Raw genomic sequence first — 22,262 nt, 5'->3', positions numbered from 1 at the left:
GTTGATGAATCAGGTAAATAACCTTTAGTGCATGGTCTTGGTGACATTGGGTTGGTTATTCAGAGGCCTTTTCTCTCTGTTTAATATGATAGCCCTTAGCTATGTGGCTGTTGAGTGCTTAAAATGTGTCTAATTTGAATTGAGATGTACGATAAGTAAAAAATAATATACCAGATTTCAAAGATTTAGTACAAAGAATGTAATAACTTTTTTGTTGATTACATGTTGAAATAATATTTTAGATATATTGCATTAAATAAAATATTTAAATTAATTATACCTGATTCTTTTTACTTTTTTAAAAAAGAGGCTACTAGAAAATTTAAAATAACATTTGTGGATTACATTATAATGGTTGTAGTTCAGGTAATTTATCTTATTTGATAGGTGATTCCCATACGAGTAGGATGTACCACATGAATCATGAGAACAAGCCTGTGAGATTCCAGCATCTCTTTCATACCTGGGTGTGAGAAACTGTAAAAGTGGTTATTAGCGTGGCCCTCAGAGTGCAGACTTCACTTTTGCCACTCTTCAGCTGTATGACCTATGGCAAGTTCCTTAGTTTCTGTAAATCTATTTCCTTATCTGAAATCTGATGAAAACAATAACCTAACTTTATTTGGTTATTGTGAGGATTACTGTGTGTGTGTGTGTGTGTGTGTGTGTGTATGTCACTTTCATATAGTACATATCAAGTGAGAAAAAAAAACTGTTAAGTTAAATGGTAGTTGTTAACTTGTTTCTAGGCAATTTTGGTGACATTTTCATTTACTGTAGTAATAGTTGATTCTTACAAGGAGTAGCTTCAGGGTTGATCCAGACAGGAAAAAGGTTATTATAATCCTTTGACCATCTTTTTTTTTTTTTTTTCTTTCATTTTTGTACTTCAGTATTTTTAATTATATGGCTTATAATTTGCTCTGAAGAGCTTTTGCTCGCCTTATTTTAGGCTTTTTGGAGGGTGAATGGAAGCATTCCAACAGAATTGTTTTCATTGTTCAGTTGTGCTTACATGGAAAGTCTGGTCATTGTATATCTGACACTTTGTGTTAACAAACTATTCTGGCTGAGACATTTGAGATTTGATTTTAGTACAGATTTAGAGCTGTTGTTTCATTTTCAGCATATGCTTCAAATATGTAGCAACATAGAAGTATTCAACAGAATCTTTCTCAACTGTCACTATTGTATTATTTCAGTTAGTTTTTGACTATGTTGCAGACAGCATTTTTTTAAAGCAATATGAAGGAAAAAGCAGGTCTGTTGTATTGAAGAGTTTAATATTTTCGCAGTGATTAGGGAGACAAGATTATCATGTGTGGGCGATGCTCTGCCCATCTGGGGCGTTGCTCCATTGCTCAGCAACCAAGCTCTTATTAGCGCCTGAGGCAGAGGCCATGGAGCCATTCTCAGTGCCTGGGGCCAGCTCTCTCCAATCTAGCCATGGCTGCAGGAGGCAGAGAGAGAGAGAGAGAGAGAGAGAGAGAGAGAGAGAGAGAGAGAGAAGCTAGAGAGGGAAGGGATGGAGAAGCACATGGGTGTTTCTCCTTTGCCCACTGACTGGTAATCAAACCCAGGACATCCACATGCCAGATAGATACTCTACCACTGAGCCAACTGGCTAGGGCTGAGATTTTCATATATTAATTCATTTAATTTGATAATAACTCTATTTCTCCATTTTACATGGGAGGAAACTGAGTCCCAGAGAGGTTAAATAGCATGCCTAGTATCACAAGTGGTTGAGTATAAGAAACCATGTATTAAACCAGGTATTCTGCTTCCAGACTCTGCTGTTAATCATTGTGTTAAATAATTTATTTCTACACAGTAGATACTTGGTAAATATATATTAAATGAGTGAATAAATTGTTCCCTCAGTAAGCATTGAATTCAAACTCCTTAATTTGGCCTGGAAAGTCTTTCTTGTTCTGGCCCCTGCCAGTGCCACTGTTTCTCATACTCACAGTAATCTGATCTAGCGATTTTTCAGTCTTTTTCACCTCATGGTACACATTAACTAGTTACTAAAATTTTGTGGCACACCAATAAATATATTACACTTTGCTGTAATAGTTATTTGGTTTACAAAACAAAAACAAAAACAAACCCTGTTGCTGCTGTAAAGTGACTTTAAAAAAATCAGGTGCTGGCCCTGGCCGGTTGGCTCAGCGGTAGAGCGTCGGCCTGGCGTGCAGGGGACCCGGGTTCGATTCCCGGCCAGGGCACATAGGAGAGGCGCCCATTTGCTTCTCTACCACCCCCCCCTTCCTCTTTCTCTCTCTTCCCCTCCCGCAGCCGAGGCTCCATTGGAGCAAAGATGGCCCGGGCGCTGGGGATGGCTCCTTGGCCTCTGCCCCAGGCGCTAGAGTGGCTCTGGTCGCGACAGAGCGACGCCCCGGAGGGGCAGAGCATCGCCCCCTGGTGGGCAGAGCTTCACCCCTAGTGGGCGTGCCGGGTGGATCCCGGTCGGGCGCATGCGGGAGTCTGTCTGACTGTCTCTCCCCGTTTCCAGCTTCAGAAAAAATACAAAAAAATAAAAAATAAAAAATCAGGTGCTTGTACTTGTATATAAGGATTTCTGGTACCAAGAATTAACCAATCAGATGTAACCTTATTGTATGATATGACCAATAAGATGCAACTCTATTTCATGACTATGTATTTATGGTTCAAGACAGGGCATTCACAACAGATGGCTCTTGTTTAGTTAGCTGTTGTCACTTTTTTTATTGACAATCTAAGGGAAAAGAGGTCACAGTTCCCCTGACTAAATAGTCAGGTATTGCATTTTTTTAAAAATTTTTATTTATTTTTTTTAGAGACAGAGAAAGAGAGAGTCAGAGAGAGGGATAGACAGGGACAGACAGACAGGAATGGAGAGATGAGAAGCATCAATCATTAGTTTTTCGTTGCACGTTGCAACACCTTAGTTGTTCATTGATTGCTTTCTCACATGTGCCTTGACCGCGCGCCTTCAGCAGACCGAGTAACTCCTTGCTGGAGCCAGCAACCTTGGGTTCAAGCAGGTGAGCTTTTGCTCAAACCAGATGAGCCCATGCTTAAGCTGGCAACCTCGGGGTCTCGAAGCTGGGTCCTTCCGCATCCCAGGCCGACGCTCTATCCACTGCGCCACCGCCTGGTTAGGTCAGGTATTGCATATTTTAAAAATTCTTCCAACACATCAGTTGAAAATCACTGATCTAGTCACATAGGCTCTTTGCATGACAGGCTCCTCATTCTTTAGGTCTAAAAGATCTTTTATAATTATCTAAAGTAAATACTCCTTGTCCTCTCTCTTAGAACTTTGTTTCCCTTTAGGCACTTATTGCAGTTTATAATGTTTTTTGAGAGACAGGTACAGAAAGGGAGAGAGATGAGAAGCATTGGCTTGTAGTTGTGGCACTTTAGTTGTTCATTGATTGCTTCTCATACGTGCGTTGAACCAGGAACTCCAGCTGGCCAGTGACCCTGCCCTCAAGCTGGTGATTCTGCTCTCAAGCCAGATAAGCCCACGCTCAAGCTCGCGGCCTTGGAGTTTTAAACCTGGGACCACTACGCCACCACCGGTCAGGCTGCAGTTTATAATTTTTTTTATTTCCTTTTTTATTTTTAAAAAAATTTTTCTGAAGTGAGCAGCAGGGAGGCAGAGAGACTCCTGCATGTGCCGGACCGGATCCACCCGAGATGCCCACAAGGGGCCGATGCTCTGCCCATTCAGTGCGTTGCAACCAGAGCCATTTTAGCGCCTGAGGCAGAGGCCGTGGAGCTGTCCTCAGTGGCCGGGCCAACTTTGCTGCCTTGGCTGTGGGAGGGGAAGAGAGATAGAGAGGAAGGAGAAGGGGAAGGTGGAGAAGCAGATGGGCGCTTCTCCTGTGTGCCCTGGCCACGAATCGAACCGGGACTTTCTACACACTGGGCCGACCCTCTACCACTGAGCCAGACGGCCAGGGCCCCCTCAGTTTATAATTTTTAACTAGATATATTTATTATCTGTTTCTTCCACAGAAATCTTTCATGGGGTCAGGTAGGTCTGTCTCATTCACAGTTGTTTTCTCTAGTGCTTGGAGATGGTAAATATGTGTTGCACACTGAATAAATATTTCTGTGTCGAAGGCAAGGAGGTATTCTTTAAGATGTTCTGTGAATGAGGAGAGTGCCCATACCTTGAACTTCAGTGGCAGATGCTACTCAGACCACTGAGATCATAGATCAAAGTCTAAATGACAGCTTGTGGAAAATAGAACTAGTTGTAAGCAAACCAGAACCCTGGAATGGCTATATCTCCTTTAACTTTTTTTTTTTTTAAGAGAGAGAGAGAGAGACAGACAGGAAGGGAGAGAGATGAGAAGCATCAACTCATAGTTGTGGCACCTTAGTTGTTCATAGATTGCTTTCTCATAATATGCCTTGGCCAGGGGGCTCCAGCCAAGCCAGTGACCCCTTGCTCAAGCTGGTGAGGTTTCGAACCTGGGTCCTCAGTGTTCCAGGCTGACGCTCTATTGTGCCACCACCTGGTCAGGCCTCCTTTAACTTAATAAGTTTTTTACCCCCCAGCGAGTAAAGCAAAATTTATTGGCTGTGCAGGAGTACACTCAGAAGGGACTGAGTGGGCAAAGGAATGGGGGTCTTGGAGACAGGTTCAGGGTGTTAGCCCTGGACGAGCTGCTGCTGCCCAGTGCTCCCTGGTTGCAAGTCTCATGGTCCCTTAGAGTTTAGGAGAAAGAGAGGCAAGGACAACACGCTTGGGGGAAGAACAGGGGAAGGAGAGGAGGAAGGCGCAGAGTGCTCCCAGAAGGGAGAGCACCCTTAATAAGTTTTTTCTGTACTGACAACCTAGAACACGTTCTTTGTAACTCAAAGGTTTTTATTGCTAGCAATCAATAGAAAGCTAATGAATAGTAAAGCAGTTACAGCAGAAGTTGTCCAATGAAAAAATATTTAAAAATTATGACATCTTAATGAGTTTACATTCTAGCTCAGGAGATGCAGTGCAGAGATGAATAATAAAGTAATAATACACAGTAACAATTTAAGAAATCACAAGGCCAGTCATGATTGTAAAAATAATAATAATAAACAATTTAGTTTATGCTTGCTATTCCCTGGGAGTTTGTAAGAGATGAAGAATCTTAGGCCTCACCCCAGATCCTACTGAGTTTGAGAAGCTGGAATCAAAGTAGAGAGGACAGGTAATTGGTTTGGGATATAGTGATCTAGAAAGGTTTCTTAGAGGTGAGACTTGGTGCTTGACCTGAAGGACAGAAATAGCAGTGGGCATTTCAGATTGCGGGTAATGTGATTGTTGTCACAGAAGTGTCCAGATTTAAGTTGCCTTATTGTGCAGAATCAATAGAGGGGATAATGGTATAGTGGTGTGGCTCTTCAAGAACATTGTTGGGGAAGTCTTCCTAAGAAAGGAGAGAATTTTTGCAAAACCTTGTTTGTGAAGGCTGTTGTACATGTATACAGGCTTTCTTTAAAAAAATAAACTATTTGTTACATTAGGTTATTGAATCATAATTTGATCATTTATTAAAGGAAACAAAAACATGTAATCTTTGAAACTGCTGGAAGATGAATTATTTTTTCCATTCAACAGGTTTAACTGTGGATAGTTGAGGGTGGAAGAATGTGCTTAAAAAGGTTATTTTACTAAACCATGACATTTAGCTTTAAAAAATTGGCTATATTGTGTATTTTAGCTATTTCCTTCAACAGCATTCAAGTGACTTTAGCAATAGCTAGGTTTTTTATTTCTTTTTTTTTCTGAAGTTGGAAACGGGGAAGCAGTCAGGCAGACTCCCAATGCGCCCGACCGGGATCCACCCGGCATACCCACCAGGGGCGATGCTCTGCCCATCTGGGGCATTGCTCTGCCGCGACTAGAGTCATTCTAGCGCCTGAGGCAGAAGCCACGGAGCCATCCTCAGCACCCAGGCAAACTTTGCTCCAATGGAGCTTTGGCTGCGGGAGGGGAAGAGAGAGAGAGGAAGGAGAGGGGGAGGGGTGGAGAAGCAGATGGGCGCTTCTCCTGTGTGCCCTGGCCAGGAATCGAACCTGGGACTCCTGCACGCCAGGCCGATGCTCTACCACTGAGCCAACCGGCCAGGGTTAATAACTAGATTTTTTAAATTGATTTTAATTTATTGTGTTTACATAGATTCTAGTGTCACCCAGAATGCATCCCCCCACCCCTAGCAATAACTAGATTTTAGTAGGTTATTTAGATAGGTAAGTGCTTCAACTGCAGAACAGATTGATAGGCTTTGAGTTCTGTGTATGAAATATCTTTAAAGTTAGGTAACAGTTACTAAACCCTTTCCATGTATCAGGAACTGTGTGTGTACCCTACCTGACTTGATCCCCATAATAAACAGGTATGAAGTCAAGTTTCACAGGTAGGTAACTTACTGAAGATTATCCAGCTAATAAGTAGTGAAATCAGGATTCTTTTTTTTCTTTTCTAAGTGAGAGGAGGGAAGATAGAGACAGACTTCCGCATGTGCCCCAACTGGGATCCACCCTGATTCTTGTCTGGGTCTGTTGATCTGTGCATCTGGGGCCATGCTTGCAACCGAGCTATTTTTAGCGCTTCAGGCAGAGGCTCCACAAAGGCATCCTCAGCACCCAGGGACGATGCGCTTTCATCATTTGAGCCATGGCTTTAAGAGGGGAAGCCTATTCCCTTACTGGGAATTGAACCCAGGACATCCACATGCTGGGCTGACTGATGCTTTACCACTGAGCCTACTGACCAGGGCCAGAAGTCAGGATTCAAATCCAGGTTTGTCTGATTCTAAACCTTGTTATTTCCTGCATACTCTGCAGACCTTGTAGAAGGATAACAGCTTATTAAACAAACCTTTAGACTCGATCTTGGTTCCAGCATGTGTGTAGCAAAAACTGAAGAAATAGATAATAGAAGCAAGGTGACTACCCATTTATCATGTTATTTTGTTTTATAACTTTTAAATTATTCTGAATTAAAGCAAGCCATTTTGTGTATTCAGACAGCTAATTTAGATAGAATCCACACTAAAGGTTAAAATGAGGTCTGAAAGTTTTTGAGTTCATTCTTTCGGCAACAACGTTGGTTTATACATTCCCTGGAAAATGTGTCAAAGGAAATGATTTAGTGGTCAGGAGCCCATTCTTAACGTTCAGAGGAAGTCTCTCTTTTCCCTATTCATCACCACTTTATACCCCCAACCCCATAAACACAAAGAAATAGGAATGTAGCTGAAGCTCTTCTTTTTTGGTGTTGTAAGGTCTGACTTTCTATTAACTGATTAAGCTCAGTTTTCTAACTGACCAGTTCCTTAACCTTGAATTAGTAAAACATTAAAATATTTATGACATCTACCACTAACCCTTTTTCTGCAATGTAAGAGTTAATCCAGCAGTTCTGATTAAATACCGGTATTAGGCAATTCAAAAATTACAACAGAGGTCCTGAGGGAGGAGGGCAAGAAATAGCTTGAGTGTGTGACAGGAACCCCAGATAGCAAGTTAAACAAAACTACCCTCTTTGTAAGAGCAAAACGCAAAGGAATGTTAACTCAATTCTTTATCTGGAATTGGTGGTTATTTCTGTGTCAGTGGGATTATTCAAGTTTTTGCTTTGATTATTTGGGTTTTCTGATTTTTCAGAAAACATTATAGGTATGTATTTTTTTTATACTATGAAATCATAATTTTAAAACTATATATTCTAAATTAAATTTTTGTTTTTATACTTGTAATCTGTGTCTATATAATTTTTAATACACTTTATTGATACATAATACATAAACCATACAGTGAACCCATTTAAAGTATACAATTCAGTGGTATTTTTTAGTCTGTTCACAAAGTTGCTCAACCATCACCACAGTCTAATTTTAGAACATTTTTACCATTCCAGAAAGAAACTTTGTACCTGTTAGCAGTTACTCTCTAACCTTCTTTCTCTCCTTCTCCCTCCACAAGCCCTAGGCAACTACTAGTCTATTTTCTGTCTCCATGGATTTGCCTATTTTGGACATTCTATAATGAATCATGTACTGTGTAATCTTTTGTGACTGGCTCCTTTTATGTAGTGTGCGCGCGCGCTTGCGTTTGTGTGTTTTTGAGAAAGAGAGGAGGGGGGGGGTGAGCCCGCACTCAAGCCAAATTAGTGCCCTCAAGCTGGCAACCTCAGGGGGTTTTTTTGTTTGTTTTTTGTTTTTACAGAGGCAGAGATAGACAGGGACAGACGACAGACAGGAATGGAGAGAGATGAGAATCATTAATCATTAGTTTTTCGTTGCGAGTTGCGACTTCTTAGTTGTTCATTGATTGCTTTCTCATATGTGCCTTGACCGTGGGCCTTCAGCAGACTGAGTAACCCCTTGCTCAAGCCAGCAACCTTGGGTCCAAGCTGGTGAGCTTTTTGCTCAAGCTAGATGAGCCCACGCTCAAGCTGGCAACCTTGGGGTCTCGAACCTGGGTCCTTCCGCATCCCAGTCCAATGCTCTATCCACTGCGCCACCACCTGGTCAGGCGACCTTGGAGTTTTTAACCTGGGACCTCAATGTCCCAGGTCGACACTCTATCCACTGCGCCACCACCAGTCAGGCCATAATTTTTCAAAGTCAATCCAAGTTATAGCATGTATCAGTAGGTCATTGCTTTTTATTGTCAAATAATATTCCATTGTATGGATATACCACATTTTATACATTTTTAAATGTAATAGTTCTGAGAGACATCTGCTTTTGTGAAGGTAGTGAGTTTTCTGTTTTTTTGCCTCGTACATCACAGACTGGAAATTATAGAAGCCAGCAACCTGGAAGCACCACAACAAACCTAGGCAAAAAAAACCAAAAAAAAATTCCAACTAAAGTCTGCTTTCTAGCCAGAGAACCAGGAAAGGGGCAGTCTGAACAAGACAAACCATTTAGCTGCTTTCTCCAAACACCACAGGAAAAAAGAAACTGTGGCCTTCTCCTTAGGCATGCCGGCAAAGGCAAAATGGTTAGTCCAGACTTCTGCTGTCTGGAAGTGGTCTCTTAGATCCTTTATTGATAGACACTGGCTGGGCTCAGGTGTTTTGATGTTAAAAAACAATGCTCTGCCTGGTCTGTGGTGACGTAGTGGGTAAAACATCACCTGGAATGCTGAGGTTGCCGATTCAAAACCCTGGGCTTGCCCAGTCAGGGCACATACATCCAACAAGCAAACAATGAGCAACTGAAGTGAAGCAACTATAAACTGGTACTTTTCACTCCCTCTCCCCTCTCTCCTCTCTCTGCAAAATCAATGAATAAAATCTTTAAAAACAAACAAACTTTGATGTTTTCATATTAGTGTATGAGACTGGGTTTTGTTTACACTTTCTGTTTAAAAAAGTTCTCTGACACTTAAATAAGGCTTCTGAAACGGCGTTGGAGGGCACTAAGGGGAGAAGGACAGTGACACTGCCTTGTTGCAGCCAGGCGGAGATTGAAGTCCAGATGCCCTACTTGGCCTCCACTGATACCCAAGGTGTGGAGGCTCCTCATTACTGCTGTGTGCGTGTGTAAGTTTCGGTTCCCTGTGTGTGGACTCCACTGACAGGGAGGTGGTCTCATTACCCGTGGTTGATGGTGTTAGTCCTAACTGCTGTCAACCTGACTCCTCTGACCTCCACCCTAGCCGCAAGGAGAGGGGTTCCTTGTTATTGGCTGGGGGTGTGTGTGTGTAAGCCCCAGCTTCCTCCTTGGCCTGTTCTGACAGCATGCTAGGGAGCACTGCTGCCTCCAGAGGGTTGATCACATTAAATTGGGTTCAGATATATAAAGTGTGTGTGTGTGTGTCTAGTGTGATGATATTTTTAAAAGGAAAAAGTATACTACATATATGAAGAAAACCAAGATGAATAAGTAACAAACCAGTTGAATGGTTCAAGGGTAGGGAAACTGACTTTCTGAATTGTTTCAGTTTTTATTTAGTTTTACAATAATGAGTGTATATATTGCTGTTAGAAGCAGTAAAATGCAAAAAGTTTTAAAGGGAAACCTTTTTAGATGCTATCATTAGATATACCCTATGTGTTAATTTTTATTAACAAAAAAAACTGGGTATAGAATGAAGGCATCCTATAATGCTTTGCACTGTACCATAATATCTTCCTCAATTTATTGTACCAATACATTTTATTCAATGTGGTTAATACTGAAGAGAGTAATTTAACTTGAAATGTTGAAGGATTTTATTGAAATGTTGAAATGGGATTTTATTTTGTACAACATGAATTAAAGGAGGAAGTTTTTGACTTGTGACTTCTGGAAATCCAAATTTTTCCAGTCTCATTGTACTTTACAAAAACACCATCTCTTTTGTAGCTCTCAATTTTCTAATGCTATTCAAACTTTGGAAAAATTTATATGCCCAAATTTTTTTGAATTATGAGTTTTGGGAGTAGTTAATAAAAAGGCAGTTTTTCAGTCCCTTTTTTTTTTTTTTTTTTTTGAGAGAGAGAGAGGGACAGATAGGGACAGACAGGAACGCAGAGAGATGAGAAGCATCAACCATCAGTTTTTCATTGCGACACCTTAGTTGTTCATTGATTGCTTTCTCATATGTGCCTTGACCACGGGCCTTCAGCAGACCGAGTAAACCCCTTGCTTGAGCCAGCGACCTTGGGCTCAAACTGGTGAGCTTTGCTCAAACCAGATGAGCCTGCACTCAAGCTGGCGACCTCGGGGTCTCAAATCTGGGTCCTCTGCATTCCAGTCCTACGCTCTATCCACTGCGCCACCGCCTGGTCAGGCTCAGTCCTGTCTTGAAGTGTATGCCTGCTTTTATTTTTGTGTGGATAAAGGAAAGTAGTTTTATAAGGGGTGTGAGATGTGTATTGGTTTATGATTGACACACTTGAAGGAGACATACATAAATTGGTAAAATTTATAGAAAATTGTGGACAAAAGTGATGAAAGCAAGGAAGCCTTTGTATTCTGACCTGGTCTTCACGAGAAGATACGAGATTCTTCTGTCCTAGTCTAGGCTGTGCTCTGTGGATGGTTGGCCATTATGGTGCAGTGGTTTTCATCTGTGGCCAGTTGCTTTAGGTTAATGTGTTTCCAAGTTCTTACATGTACCTCTCTATTACATATTACCAGTTTAATTATCTTAACATTGCTATCACAGGCAGTTTGGGAAGTTATAGTTAATTTTACAGATTAAATAAATGGAAAAGAATGAAGATCTTGACAAGACTTCTTTGTCTACTAAACTTTATTGCTTTTTCAGTAAGTCTCAGATGTGGAGTCATTTTTCTTTTTTTTTTTCTTTTTTTTTTTTAAAGGATTTTTTTTCTTTTCTTTTCTGAAGCTGGAAACGGGGAGAGACAGCCAGACAGACTCCCGCATGCGCCCAACCGGGATCCACCCGGCACGCCCACCAGGGGCAACACTCTGCCCACCAGGGGGCGATGCTCTGCCCCTCCGGGGCGTCGCTCTGCCGCGACCAGAGCCACTCCAGCACCTGGGGCAGAGGCCAAGGAGCCATCCCCAGCACCCAGGCCATCCTTGCTCCAATGGAGCCCTGGCTGCGGGAGGGGAAGAGAGAGACAGAGAGGAAGGAGGGGGGCGGGGTGGAGAAGCAAATGGGCGCCTCTCCAATGTGCCCTGGCCGGGAACCGAACCCGGGTCCCCCACACGCCAGGCTGATGCTCCACCGCTGAGCCAACTGGCCAGGGCCTAGTCATTTTTCTTGAATTTATGTTTTTGTTGCTAAAGGTGTTATAATGGGGGGGGGGCAAAACAACAAGAATAATAAAATTTGGGTATCTAAAGCCACAGCCTTATGTGAAACTATTAATCATCATGCTATATAGAAAGGTAATATGTTAACTTTTCTTTGGCTATAATAAGCTCACTTGTATATTATCAGTGCTCTATATGTGTTTGGATAGTGAGCATCTTCAAAAGAGCAACTTTGAGTATCAGTTTGTTATATAGTAGGGTGACTTAGTCCTAAAAACTGGCTTGCTCTCTGAATAAGGTGTATTGTCCTAACCTTCCCACACCAGTGTTTCTCAGTGTCCAGTAGATCCTTACGTGTGATCTCTGTGAGTGCCTATAACAAAATGAAGATTCTTGGGCCTCACCCCAGCAATTCTTCTGAACCAGAACCTCTGAATGAAAGGCACAGAGATCTTCATTTTAAATGTTTTCTTTAGATTATTCATTAATATATTTTTTGAACTTTATTTATTTATTTATTTATTTTTTAGAGAGGAGAGGGAGAGACAGAGAGAGAGAGAGAGAGAGGAGAGACAGAAGTGGGGGAGGAGCTGGAAGCATCAACTCCCATATGTACCTTGACCAGGCAAGCCCAGGGTTTCGAACCGGTGACCTCAGCATTTCCAGGTCGACACTTTATCCACTGCGCCACCACAGGTCAGGCCCATTAATATTTTTTATTTATTGACTTTACAGACAGAGGAGTAGGGGAGGAGCAAGACATATTAACTTAGTCACTTCACTTTACTTGTTTATTGGTTGCCTGTTGTGTGTGCCTTGACCAGGCAAGCCCAGGGTTTCAAACCGGTGACCTCAGCGTTATAAGTGGATGCTTTATCCACTGTGCCACCACAGAGTAGGCTAAATTGTTCTTAATCACTCTTAAAGTTTAAGAGCTAGAACTTATTTAGGAAGTTAATTTTGTAGAAGATGCAGTATTAGAAATTATAAAATTTGCCCTGGCCGGTTTTCTCAGTGGTAGAGCGTCAGCCTGGTGTGCAGAAGTCCTGGGTTCGATTCCCGGCCAGGGCACACAGGAGAAGTGCCCATCTGCTTCTCCACCCCTCCCCCTCTCCTTCCTCTCTGTCTCTCTCTTCCCCTCCCGCAGCGAGGCTCCATTGGAGCAAAGATGGCTCGGGCGCTAGGGATGGCTCCTTGGCCTCTGCTCCAGGCGCTAGAGTGGCTCTGGTCGCAACAGAGCGACACCCTGGAGGGGCAGAGCATCGCCCCTGGTGGGCGTGCCGGGTGGATCCCGGTCGGGCGCATGCGGGACCATGTCTGACTGTCTCTCCCCGTTTCCAGCTTCAGAAAAATACAAAAAAAAAAGAAAAAAAGAAAAGAAATTATAAGATTCATTCTGGTTACAATTCTGTGTATGTTTTGTTTCTGATAAAGAATGATCTTTTTGGCCCTGGCTGATTGGCTTAGTGGTATAGCATTGGCCTGGCGTGTGGATGTCCCAGTTTTGATTCCTGCTCAGGGCACACAGGAGAAGGACCCATCTGCTTCTCCAGCCCTCCCCCTCTCACTGCTTTCTTATCCCCTCCTGTAGCCATGGCTCATTTAGAGTGAATTGGCTTTGGGCGCTGAGGGTGGCTGCATGGCTTCCACCTCAGATGCTAAAAAATGGCTCCAGTTGCAAACGGAGCAAGGGTCCCAGATGGGCAGAGCATCGCCCCCTAGTGGGCTTTCCGAGTGGATCCCAGTTGGGGCACTTTCTGGAGTCTTGTCTCTGCCTCCTTTCCTCTTACTAAAAAAAAAAAAAAAAAAAAAAAGATCCCCCCCCTCCCCTAAGCCTAAGCTCAGTTGTAACTGTCCTATGCTGTCTGATTAGGGTAGGGTTCTGGGATCCTTATGTGCCTGTGTTTTGCTGGTTATATTATGAGTAATCAGGTAATTGCTTTTATTCCCCCCATTTCACCATGAGGAATTAATGATTTAACTGGATATAGCATTTTACTGAAATGACTTCTGAGTTTTTTGAGAGTTATTTTAGGATAATAAAAGGTACTTTTACCAGTGTCTTTGAATGACTCGTTGAAAGTTATTTCTGGCTTTTTCCATAGACGGTGGTGAAAAGGACTGTGTTGGTCCCTAGCAAGTGTCAGAATGTTCTCTTCCAGCATACTGGCTCCCCCAACCCCCACTTTCCACTTTCCCTCCTTTTTAAACATGATGGAATTAAAATTTTGTTCCACTCTGAGTTTTAGGAAAATTCTACCTCATTGTTGAACTCGGGGAAGTCAATTGCCGCATTCATTAAGTGGATTACAAATAGCTTATTATAAATCTATGTTTGTGTTTTTCTTTTCTCTCTGAAGGAATGTGTAAAACAGGATATGTAATTTTTATAGTGAATATTTTTTAGACTTGGGGGAGGCTGGTGGGGAAAGGCTGGTAAATATCGAACTCTCCAGAGACAGTCACACCTACAAATTTCCCTTTTTATGTTGCTCTATAAAAAACATTATCTCGCCCTGGCTGGATAGCTCGGTTGGCTAGAGCATGCTTCTGATGAGCAAAGACTGTGGGTTCGATCTCTGGTCAGGGCACATACAGGAAAAGATCAAAGTTTCTGTGTGTGTGTGTGTCTCTCTCTCCCCTTTCCCGTCTCTCTAAAAAGTCAGTCAGTAAAAAAAAACACCAAGAATATTATTTCATACAACAAGAAATGATTTACATTTTCTAAAACCCACGATAGACTTTGCTTTGCACTGGGATAAGGACATATGTATCCCCTAGGGATTGATTAGATCTGTGCTGTCCTGTATGAGAGCCATTAGCCACATGTGACTACTTAAATTTAAATTACTTGAAAGTAAATAAAAATTTTAAAAGCTAGTTCGTTCGAACTAGCCACATTTCAAGTACTCATTAGCTATATGTCACAAATGATTACCATATTGGACAGTGGTAAGATAGATAATTTCTATCATTGCAGGAAGTTCTCTTGGACAATGCTGTACTAAACTGGTTGTTTTTAAAAAGAGACAGAGACAAATGAAGAACAAAATAGTAAAGACTCGAATTTTCACCCTTCCTTCCACAGTGTGTCTTTTCCTGTCTTCTGGTATCCTTGATTAAAATGCAGAAAAAGGTCTATTAGTTGGAGTGTCGTCACTTTGACCTTGTTTTTTACTGTTTGTTTCTGTTTCCCAGGCTGGCAGTGATGGTGAAAGCATAGGAAACTGCCCCTTTTCCCAGAGGCTCTTCATGATTCTTTGGCTCAAAGGAGTTGTATTTAGTGTCACAACTGTTGACCTGAAAAGGTAAGACTTGGTTGCAGTTTGGGTTCAACTTAAGTTGAGTATCTGTCTACCTTACTGTTCTCAGTTTGAGCCTCTTCCCACCCCTCACTTTGCTTGCATATATTCTCAGAGAAATAGTGTATTCAAGTTCAGCTGATATATGGACAAATTTAATTTGTATTAAGTATAATGGTAATTCAAATTATCAAATTGCAAGTGGCCGTTCATTCATTTTAGGAACTTATTGTGTGTTTTCCTTAAATTTCAAGAGTAGCACTACAAACTAATTTTAGTTTGGTGCAGTGAAATCTGACTTTGCAGTGTAAACATGGACCTATGAAGAACTTTCTAAGCAGACATCTTGGTCTCAGGTTTGCAGAATACAGGACACATATAATCTGGATCCTTAAAGACAAGAGTGGGATTGTAGGGGGGTAAATATGGCTTGGTCTATTTTATTTAATCTACTTTTCAGGAAATAAAATGGGAATTTTTTATAATATAATTTTAACCATATTTGGTTAAATATATTGGAAAATAAGAGCTGTTGTCCATGTCTGTGATGGTTCTTGCTAGTTGAAGAGTTGTTTCTGACTTTCTTGCCATTGACCATAGTGGAGGGGGCTGAGACAACTTCTATTTCTCCTGAGGGGAAGAACATTCATAATGGGGGGGGGGGGTTAAATAAAGGGTTAAGAATAATTACACCAATAGAAAAATCTAGGATTCAGCAATGGAAATGTATTCCTCTTGATACAAATATCACAACATGGTTTGTTGCTTATTTATTTATTTATTTTATTTTTTAAAGTGTTACCTAACTTTTATTTTTTTTAGCGGTGGGGCAGGGCAGACAGGGACAGATAGACAGGAAGGAAGAGAGATGAGAAGCATCAACTTATAGTCACAGCACCTTAGTTCATTGATTGCTTTCTCATATGGGCCCTGACCAGGGGTTTAACTTGAGCCAGTTATACCTTGCTCAAGCCAGTGACCTTGGGCTCAAGCTGCATGAGCCTGCACTCAAGGCAGTGACCTCAGGGTTTCAAACCTGGCTCCTCAGCGTCCCAGGCCGCCCCTCTATCCACCAGGTCAGACTATTTTTTAAGCATATCCATCATGAACAGTATTAAGAACAAATATCGACAGGCTATCACTTGAAGGATGGCAGAATTCGTGTATATTACCCCTCTGGGCATCAACGGAGTAAATTATGTGAAAACTGTCCTCTTATTCCCAGTTCTAGCTTAGTATTTACTAGGACCTCTGTCAGTTTCTTATAATTTATTCTTTACTCACTGTTAGTGCACTTATTTGAAATTTTGCAGACTTGCAACTTATTTATTGAAAATAAGCCATGAAGTCTTCCGGGAATCCCACTAGTTACGCATTTGAATGTAGAAATAAGCCTTTGAGGATAGTAAAAGTTAAAACTACAGGCTCTTTCAAAGACGTACCTAACTAATATCAGACAGAGCTGTTTAAGAATGAAATAATTCATGTAGTTATCCTTCAATTACTTTTTTTTTCCTACATGCACAGTCATAAAGGAAGTTTCCCAATACAACTACTAAAAATAGACCATGCCACCAGGCACACACCCTTACTGTGTCTTAAAATACATTTATTTCTCTTATTCCATTTTTGGGTTGGAGCAAGTGAGTTGACTGCCATGGTTTCAAAAATTCTTTGAACAACTCAGTACACTGCTTGATTGTTGTACATGCCATAAACGATGATGCTCTGGTCAAAAAGGAAGTTAACACTTAATAGCTATTTCAAAGTCACTGGTTTCAGTTTTCATTTATGTGTAAACTTTTTAGGCATTATTCCTGTAAGTTGATTGATATTTGAGGGTTTGTATAGGTTTTAGAGCAGGGGTCGGGAACCTTTTTGGCTGAGAGAGCCATGAATGCCACATACTTTAAAATATAATTCCGTGAGAGCCATACAACTAACCATGTACCTTACACATTATCCAATAAAAATTTGGTGTTGTCCTGGAGGACAGCTGTGATGGGCTCCAGCCATCTGCAACCATGAACATGAGCGGTAGGAAATGAATGGATTGTAATACATGAGAATGTTTTATATTTTTAATGTTACTATTTTTTTAATTAAAGATTTGTCTGTGAGCCAGATGCAGCCATCAAAAGAGCCATATCTGGCTCACGAGCCATAGGTTCCCGACCCGTTTTAGGGTAATGTACCCTACATGTAGAAAGTGACACATGTGAAGTACAGCGAGATTCAGGCTGCTGTTAGAAAATACTACCACTCACTTGCCCTGGCCCAGCAGCTCAGTTGGTTAGAACACTGTTCCGATAACCAAGCTTGTAGGTTCGATCCCTGGTCAGGGCACAAACAAGAATCAACCAATGAATGCATAAATAGTGGAACAACAAATTGATGTTTCTCTCTTTCTCTTTCTCTTTTGTTTCTCTCTAAAATTAATAAATTTAAAAAAAAAGTACTACCATTCAAAGAAAATGTGTATTTTTTTAGGGCTTTGTGTAAAATCAACAGAGAGTACTAACATGGGAGCTTGTATATTTTAATTTTCTTCAGAAATCTTAGGTCTACAGAATACTTAAAAAATGTTTAAGGGCAATTAAAAGTATGCAAGCAGCCCATGTAAATGAGTCTGCTCCACCCCTAGTCATTAATTTCCTCTTCACAGATATCATTGCATTTAGGTTTGGTCTTTATCCTTCCATTCCTTTCTATGAATTTACTCACTTGGAGTCTTTATTTAGATTTCAAAGAAGGTGCCCCAAGAAAGTGAACATTGGCTTAAAAAGCCAGTGTAAGATGAAGCTGTCACAGAGGAATAAAACATCCTGCAGTGAAAAGTACCTTTCATAATACATTCTTAACTTTAAAACTTTAAATGTGACTTTATAAAAAGCTGTGGGGGAGAAAATGCCTACAGTGCTTATTTTTCTGCTTTTCCTGGTAATTGCCTAATTCCTCAGTGAAAAGTACCAATTTCAGAAGAAACCAGTGGTGAGCAATAGAACTCTCCTGAGAGCTATTTAGAAGCCCACTCTATGCTCTGAAAAAATGATTGTTACATGACATTTCATCCGTAAGAAACAAGCCAGTTCTGGCACTGTGTGACATGTTCTCTTTGAATCTCAATTGGTGTTAATGACCGCTGGTGTGTTCATGTGCCCCTGTGAAACTTGGAACAGCCTCCCATTGCGTGCCTGCCAGCACCTCTTACTGCTAGTGGGAGTCATTCTAAACCTATTTTCTATTCATGCTACACAAGTGCATTACAGAACATTTAGATTAAAAAAAGTGTCCAGGCTCAGAAGATACTTGGTTTCTACATCAACCCCCATTTGAACAAAAGCTTGACGTAAATGTAAGTGAAAATATTAAAATTTGGGGCACATATTTAAAGATGTTATCACATGTCATCAAAGTGGAGCAATCGTGCACAGTAAAGAGGACTAGGGTAGAGACCTCGTTCTTAGAGAGAACCTTGGGACCTTGGGCAAGCTGCCTTAGTGGGTGGGAGCTCAGTCATCTTTCTTTTTTTTTTTTGAGAATGAAAGAGAGAGACAGGAAGGGAGAGAGATGAGAAGCATCAACTCATAGTCACAGCACTTTAGTTGTTCATTGATTGTCTCTCATATGTGCCTTGATTGGGGGGCTCAAGCCAAGCCAGCAACTTTGGGTTCAAGCCTGTGACCTTGGGATCATGTTGATTCCACGTTCAAGCTGGCGTGCCCGCACTCAAGCTGGCGACCTCAGGGTTTTGAACCTGGGACCTCAGTGTCCCAGGTTGATGCTCTATCCACTGTACCACCACAGGTCAGGCCAGTTATCTCATTATTAAATTCAGGAAAAAGGAAAGGAAATAATAACTAACATTTCTTCATTATCTATTATGTGCTAACACTATTCAGGGTGCTTTTTACTATTTTCAAACCATTTTCAAAACCCACTATTGAATAGCATTCACTGTTTTATGACAGTGGTATTGTAGGACCTTTCTGACTGACAGGTTTTTGGCAGCTATCAAGATCTTTATTTGAAGACTTCTACTGTCTTCATTATGCCCAGAAGTTCCTAAATCAAAGATCATCATCTTGAGAGCACAGATAAACCTGAGAGGTAGGCAAGGAAGAGAAAGAAGAAAGGATGAGAACCGGGAGAAGGGAGAAGGAGAGAGAGAATGAGAAAGAGAAACTGAGACACTGACTTGCCTATAGCTGGTGTAGCCATATTTTGTCATATACTTGCTGGAACTAACTTCTTGGTTTTGAAAAATGACAGTAGAAATGATAACTTTAAAAGATTAACATTTTATTGTAAAAGCAATGATAACTGCTATATTACCAGTGAATAAAATCCCCTCCATGCTATTTTTTGAGAAAAAAAGTAAATTGTTGGAGACCAGTTTTTCTTGTTTTATTTTGTTTTTACAGATTTTATTTATTGATTTTAGAGAGAGAAGGTGGGTGTGTTGGGGGGGAGGAGCAGGAAGCATCAACTCGTAGTTGCTTCTTGAATGTGCCTTGACTGGGCAAGCCTGGGGTTTTGAACCAGCAGCCTCCACATTCCAGGTCGACGCTTTATCCACTGCGCCACCACAGGTCAGGCAGAGATCACTTTTAAAAGTCTGGGAAATGCACTCATTGGTTGATTCTTGTATGTGCCCTGACTGGGGATTGAACCTGCATCCTTGGTGTACCAGGACAACACTCTAATCAACTGAGCCACCTAGCCAGGGATTAAGCAAAGGAGAAAAAAATAACCTAATTGATACAGCCAACAGTACAGGGATTACTAGAAGGAAAGGAAATGGGGGGAGGTAGAAGAGGGGGAAGGGGGGATAAATGGTGATAGAGACTTGACCTGCGGTGGTGGACACACCATGCAGCTTACTAATGATGCATTATGGAATGGTACACCTGAAACCTATATAATTTTATTAACCAATGTCACCCTTACAATACATTCAATAAATTTTTTTTAAAAAGTCTGTGAAATATGTTTCCATTTCTCTTTCTCACCTTACACACTGAGACTATCTCCTCCTTTGCACCATCGCTACTGATTTTATTCTGCTGCAAATGGCCATATACCAATTCTAACGTATTGTGTGAGTCAGACCCACATGTAAATTGCCATAATAACAGCATAAAGTTTTAGAAGATTATGGTATTTTTAACCTTAAACAATCTTATAATAGTTTCAGATGTTACAATGAAATGATAAAACTGATAGTTGTGCATACCTTAATAAACAGTTAGGCCCTGGCCAGGTAGCTCAGTTGATTAGCACATCAATCATCCCAATATGTCAAGGTTGCAAGTTAGATCCCCAGTCAGGGCACATACAGGAATTGACCAATGAATTCATAAATAAGTGGGGCAACAAATCAATGTTTCTCTCTTTTCCTCTTTCTCTAAAATCAATCAATAAAAATAAAATGTATAGTCTATTTTTTAAAAAAAGACAGTTATAAACTCAGAACAAACTCTGATTTCCAAATACATAGATTCTTCAGATAGTGTGCTTTTATTATCCTGTCTCTGTGGTTCCACCCTTCAGCAAACAGCCTTCAGCAAGTCTCAAAATCAGTTTAATTTCTAGGCAGATCTTCAGAAACAGCAGTGCATGTGAGACATACCGAGAAACGAAGTGGGATGGAGCGGGCCAGCCTTTTATCATCCATCCTGCTGCTGGCCGGTCAGGAGAGTACAAACGCCATTCTTCCCCTTTGTAAATTTGACACGAGTTGTATAAAGCCTTCTTAGAACAGTCCTAACCATGCAAGGTGTGTGTCTCATGAATGCATTCTGAATCATATGTATACCCACACGAGTGCATGTGTATTTTGGTGAGAGGTACATAGAGATAGACCCAGCCAGACAGAGGGAGACCTTTGCTGCCACGTGTCTGTGTGTTCTTTTGTAAGATGATTTCCAAGATGATAAATCCTGTTGAGGCCACTAAGGGCTGAATTAGAGATGTGTTAGTGAATATTTTTCTAAACCTGTGATTAGTATAAACTCTACCTATAAACTGTGTTAATAAAATCTTTTAAGAATTGTAGAAGCTGTATTTGAAACCTTTTCATGGGTGCTATTTTAAGACAATTACTCCATAAATTGCCATTAAAGTAGACCAAGATTAGCTGGATACCACATTGAATCAAAATAAATAAAATCCTTTAACTGTTTGAACTGTTACAAATAGACAAATACTCAGCAACTAGGATCTGTTGTATGTTTTGATGAGTCCACAATTCACTGATTCAATTAGTGACTTTAGTGTTAGAATACAGCAAATCTAGTGAAGAAGAATTAATAGTAAATTGAAACAAGAGATTTGTGGTGTTAAACTTTTTTTTTTTTTTGCTTATTTGCTTTTTAGTGACCAATATTCTTTTGATTTAGTGAATTAATGCTATGCCTTCAAAAACTTTCTAAAGGGAAGTGGAAGCTGTACACCCTTAGTTTTTTCTCCATTTAGTGAGTCAGCTAGTTATACTGAGGTCATCTTTAAGAATCAGCTTCGGTGTCCGGTGGCCATGCTGTACTCCTTTTATACCAAGCAGCTGGAACTGAGCCACCAGTCTGATATCCTGCAATTGTTGCAAGTGTACCAAATTAAATTTTAATTGGAGTTAAGCCACTTAAGTTGCTTAACGTATTAGCTCCTATAAGGTTCCTCCTGTTCATTTCCTTCTTTCCCTCTCTGTTTACTGTTAGTTTCTCTTTATTTCCTTTTCTTCTTCTGGGAACAAAATGGAAGAGAACAGAATATGTTTTTCATCTAAAAGAGTACTATGAAAAAACAGGACTACTTTGATAAGTAACATTAAAAAAAAGACCCAAAACACTGAAGTATATTCATGCTCTTATCTCCAGGCATGAATTCTGTGTGCTTTGCTTTCTCTAGATATCTGTCACTAAGGGAAAACATTTGGATGAGTTTTACTGAATTGTTGAATACTTATTGAAGTCCTTTCATGATATAAAGCAAAGATGTACAGTACTAAAATTTTTAGCCATTGCCTGTGAGTTGAGTTTCATTTATCTCACACTGCAGTTCCTGAAATGTTAACTTTCTGAAGAGCATCTGTAAAATGAACCTTTGTGGGTCAAACAAACACCTGAGGCCTCGGAGTGCCAGGTGAGAACTAGAGTTGAAGAATCTTAGATTCTATTTGTTTGATGACTTGATATACCTTCTGAGTCACCTCAGTGCTTTCAACTTGTCCATTTATTTGAAATCTCCTAAT

General features: G+C 40.8%; 1 protein-coding gene across 1 annotated transcript in view; it reads left to right on the top strand.

The window, feature by feature from the left end:
- Positions 1-22,262, top strand: part of CLIC4 (chloride intracellular channel 4) — a 78,969-nt gene that overhangs the window by 27,636 nt on the left and 29,071 nt on the right. Inside the window, exon 2 of the mRNA XM_066270081.1 lies at positions 14,910-15,019. Within this exon, the coding sequence (XP_066126178.1) occupies positions 14,910-15,019 (110 nt within the window). The remainder of the gene's footprint in view (positions 1-14,909; positions 15,020-22,262) is intronic.

Source organism: Saccopteryx bilineata, chromosome 3, assembly GCF_036850765.1.
Source record: "Saccopteryx bilineata isolate mSacBil1 chromosome 3, mSacBil1_pri_phased_curated, whole genome shotgun sequence".
NCBI lineage: Eukaryota > Metazoa > Chordata > Mammalia > Chiroptera > Emballonuridae > Saccopteryx > Saccopteryx bilineata.
The sequence above is the reverse complement of the archived record's forward strand: the minus strand, read 5'-3'. Positions and strand labels throughout refer to the sequence as shown.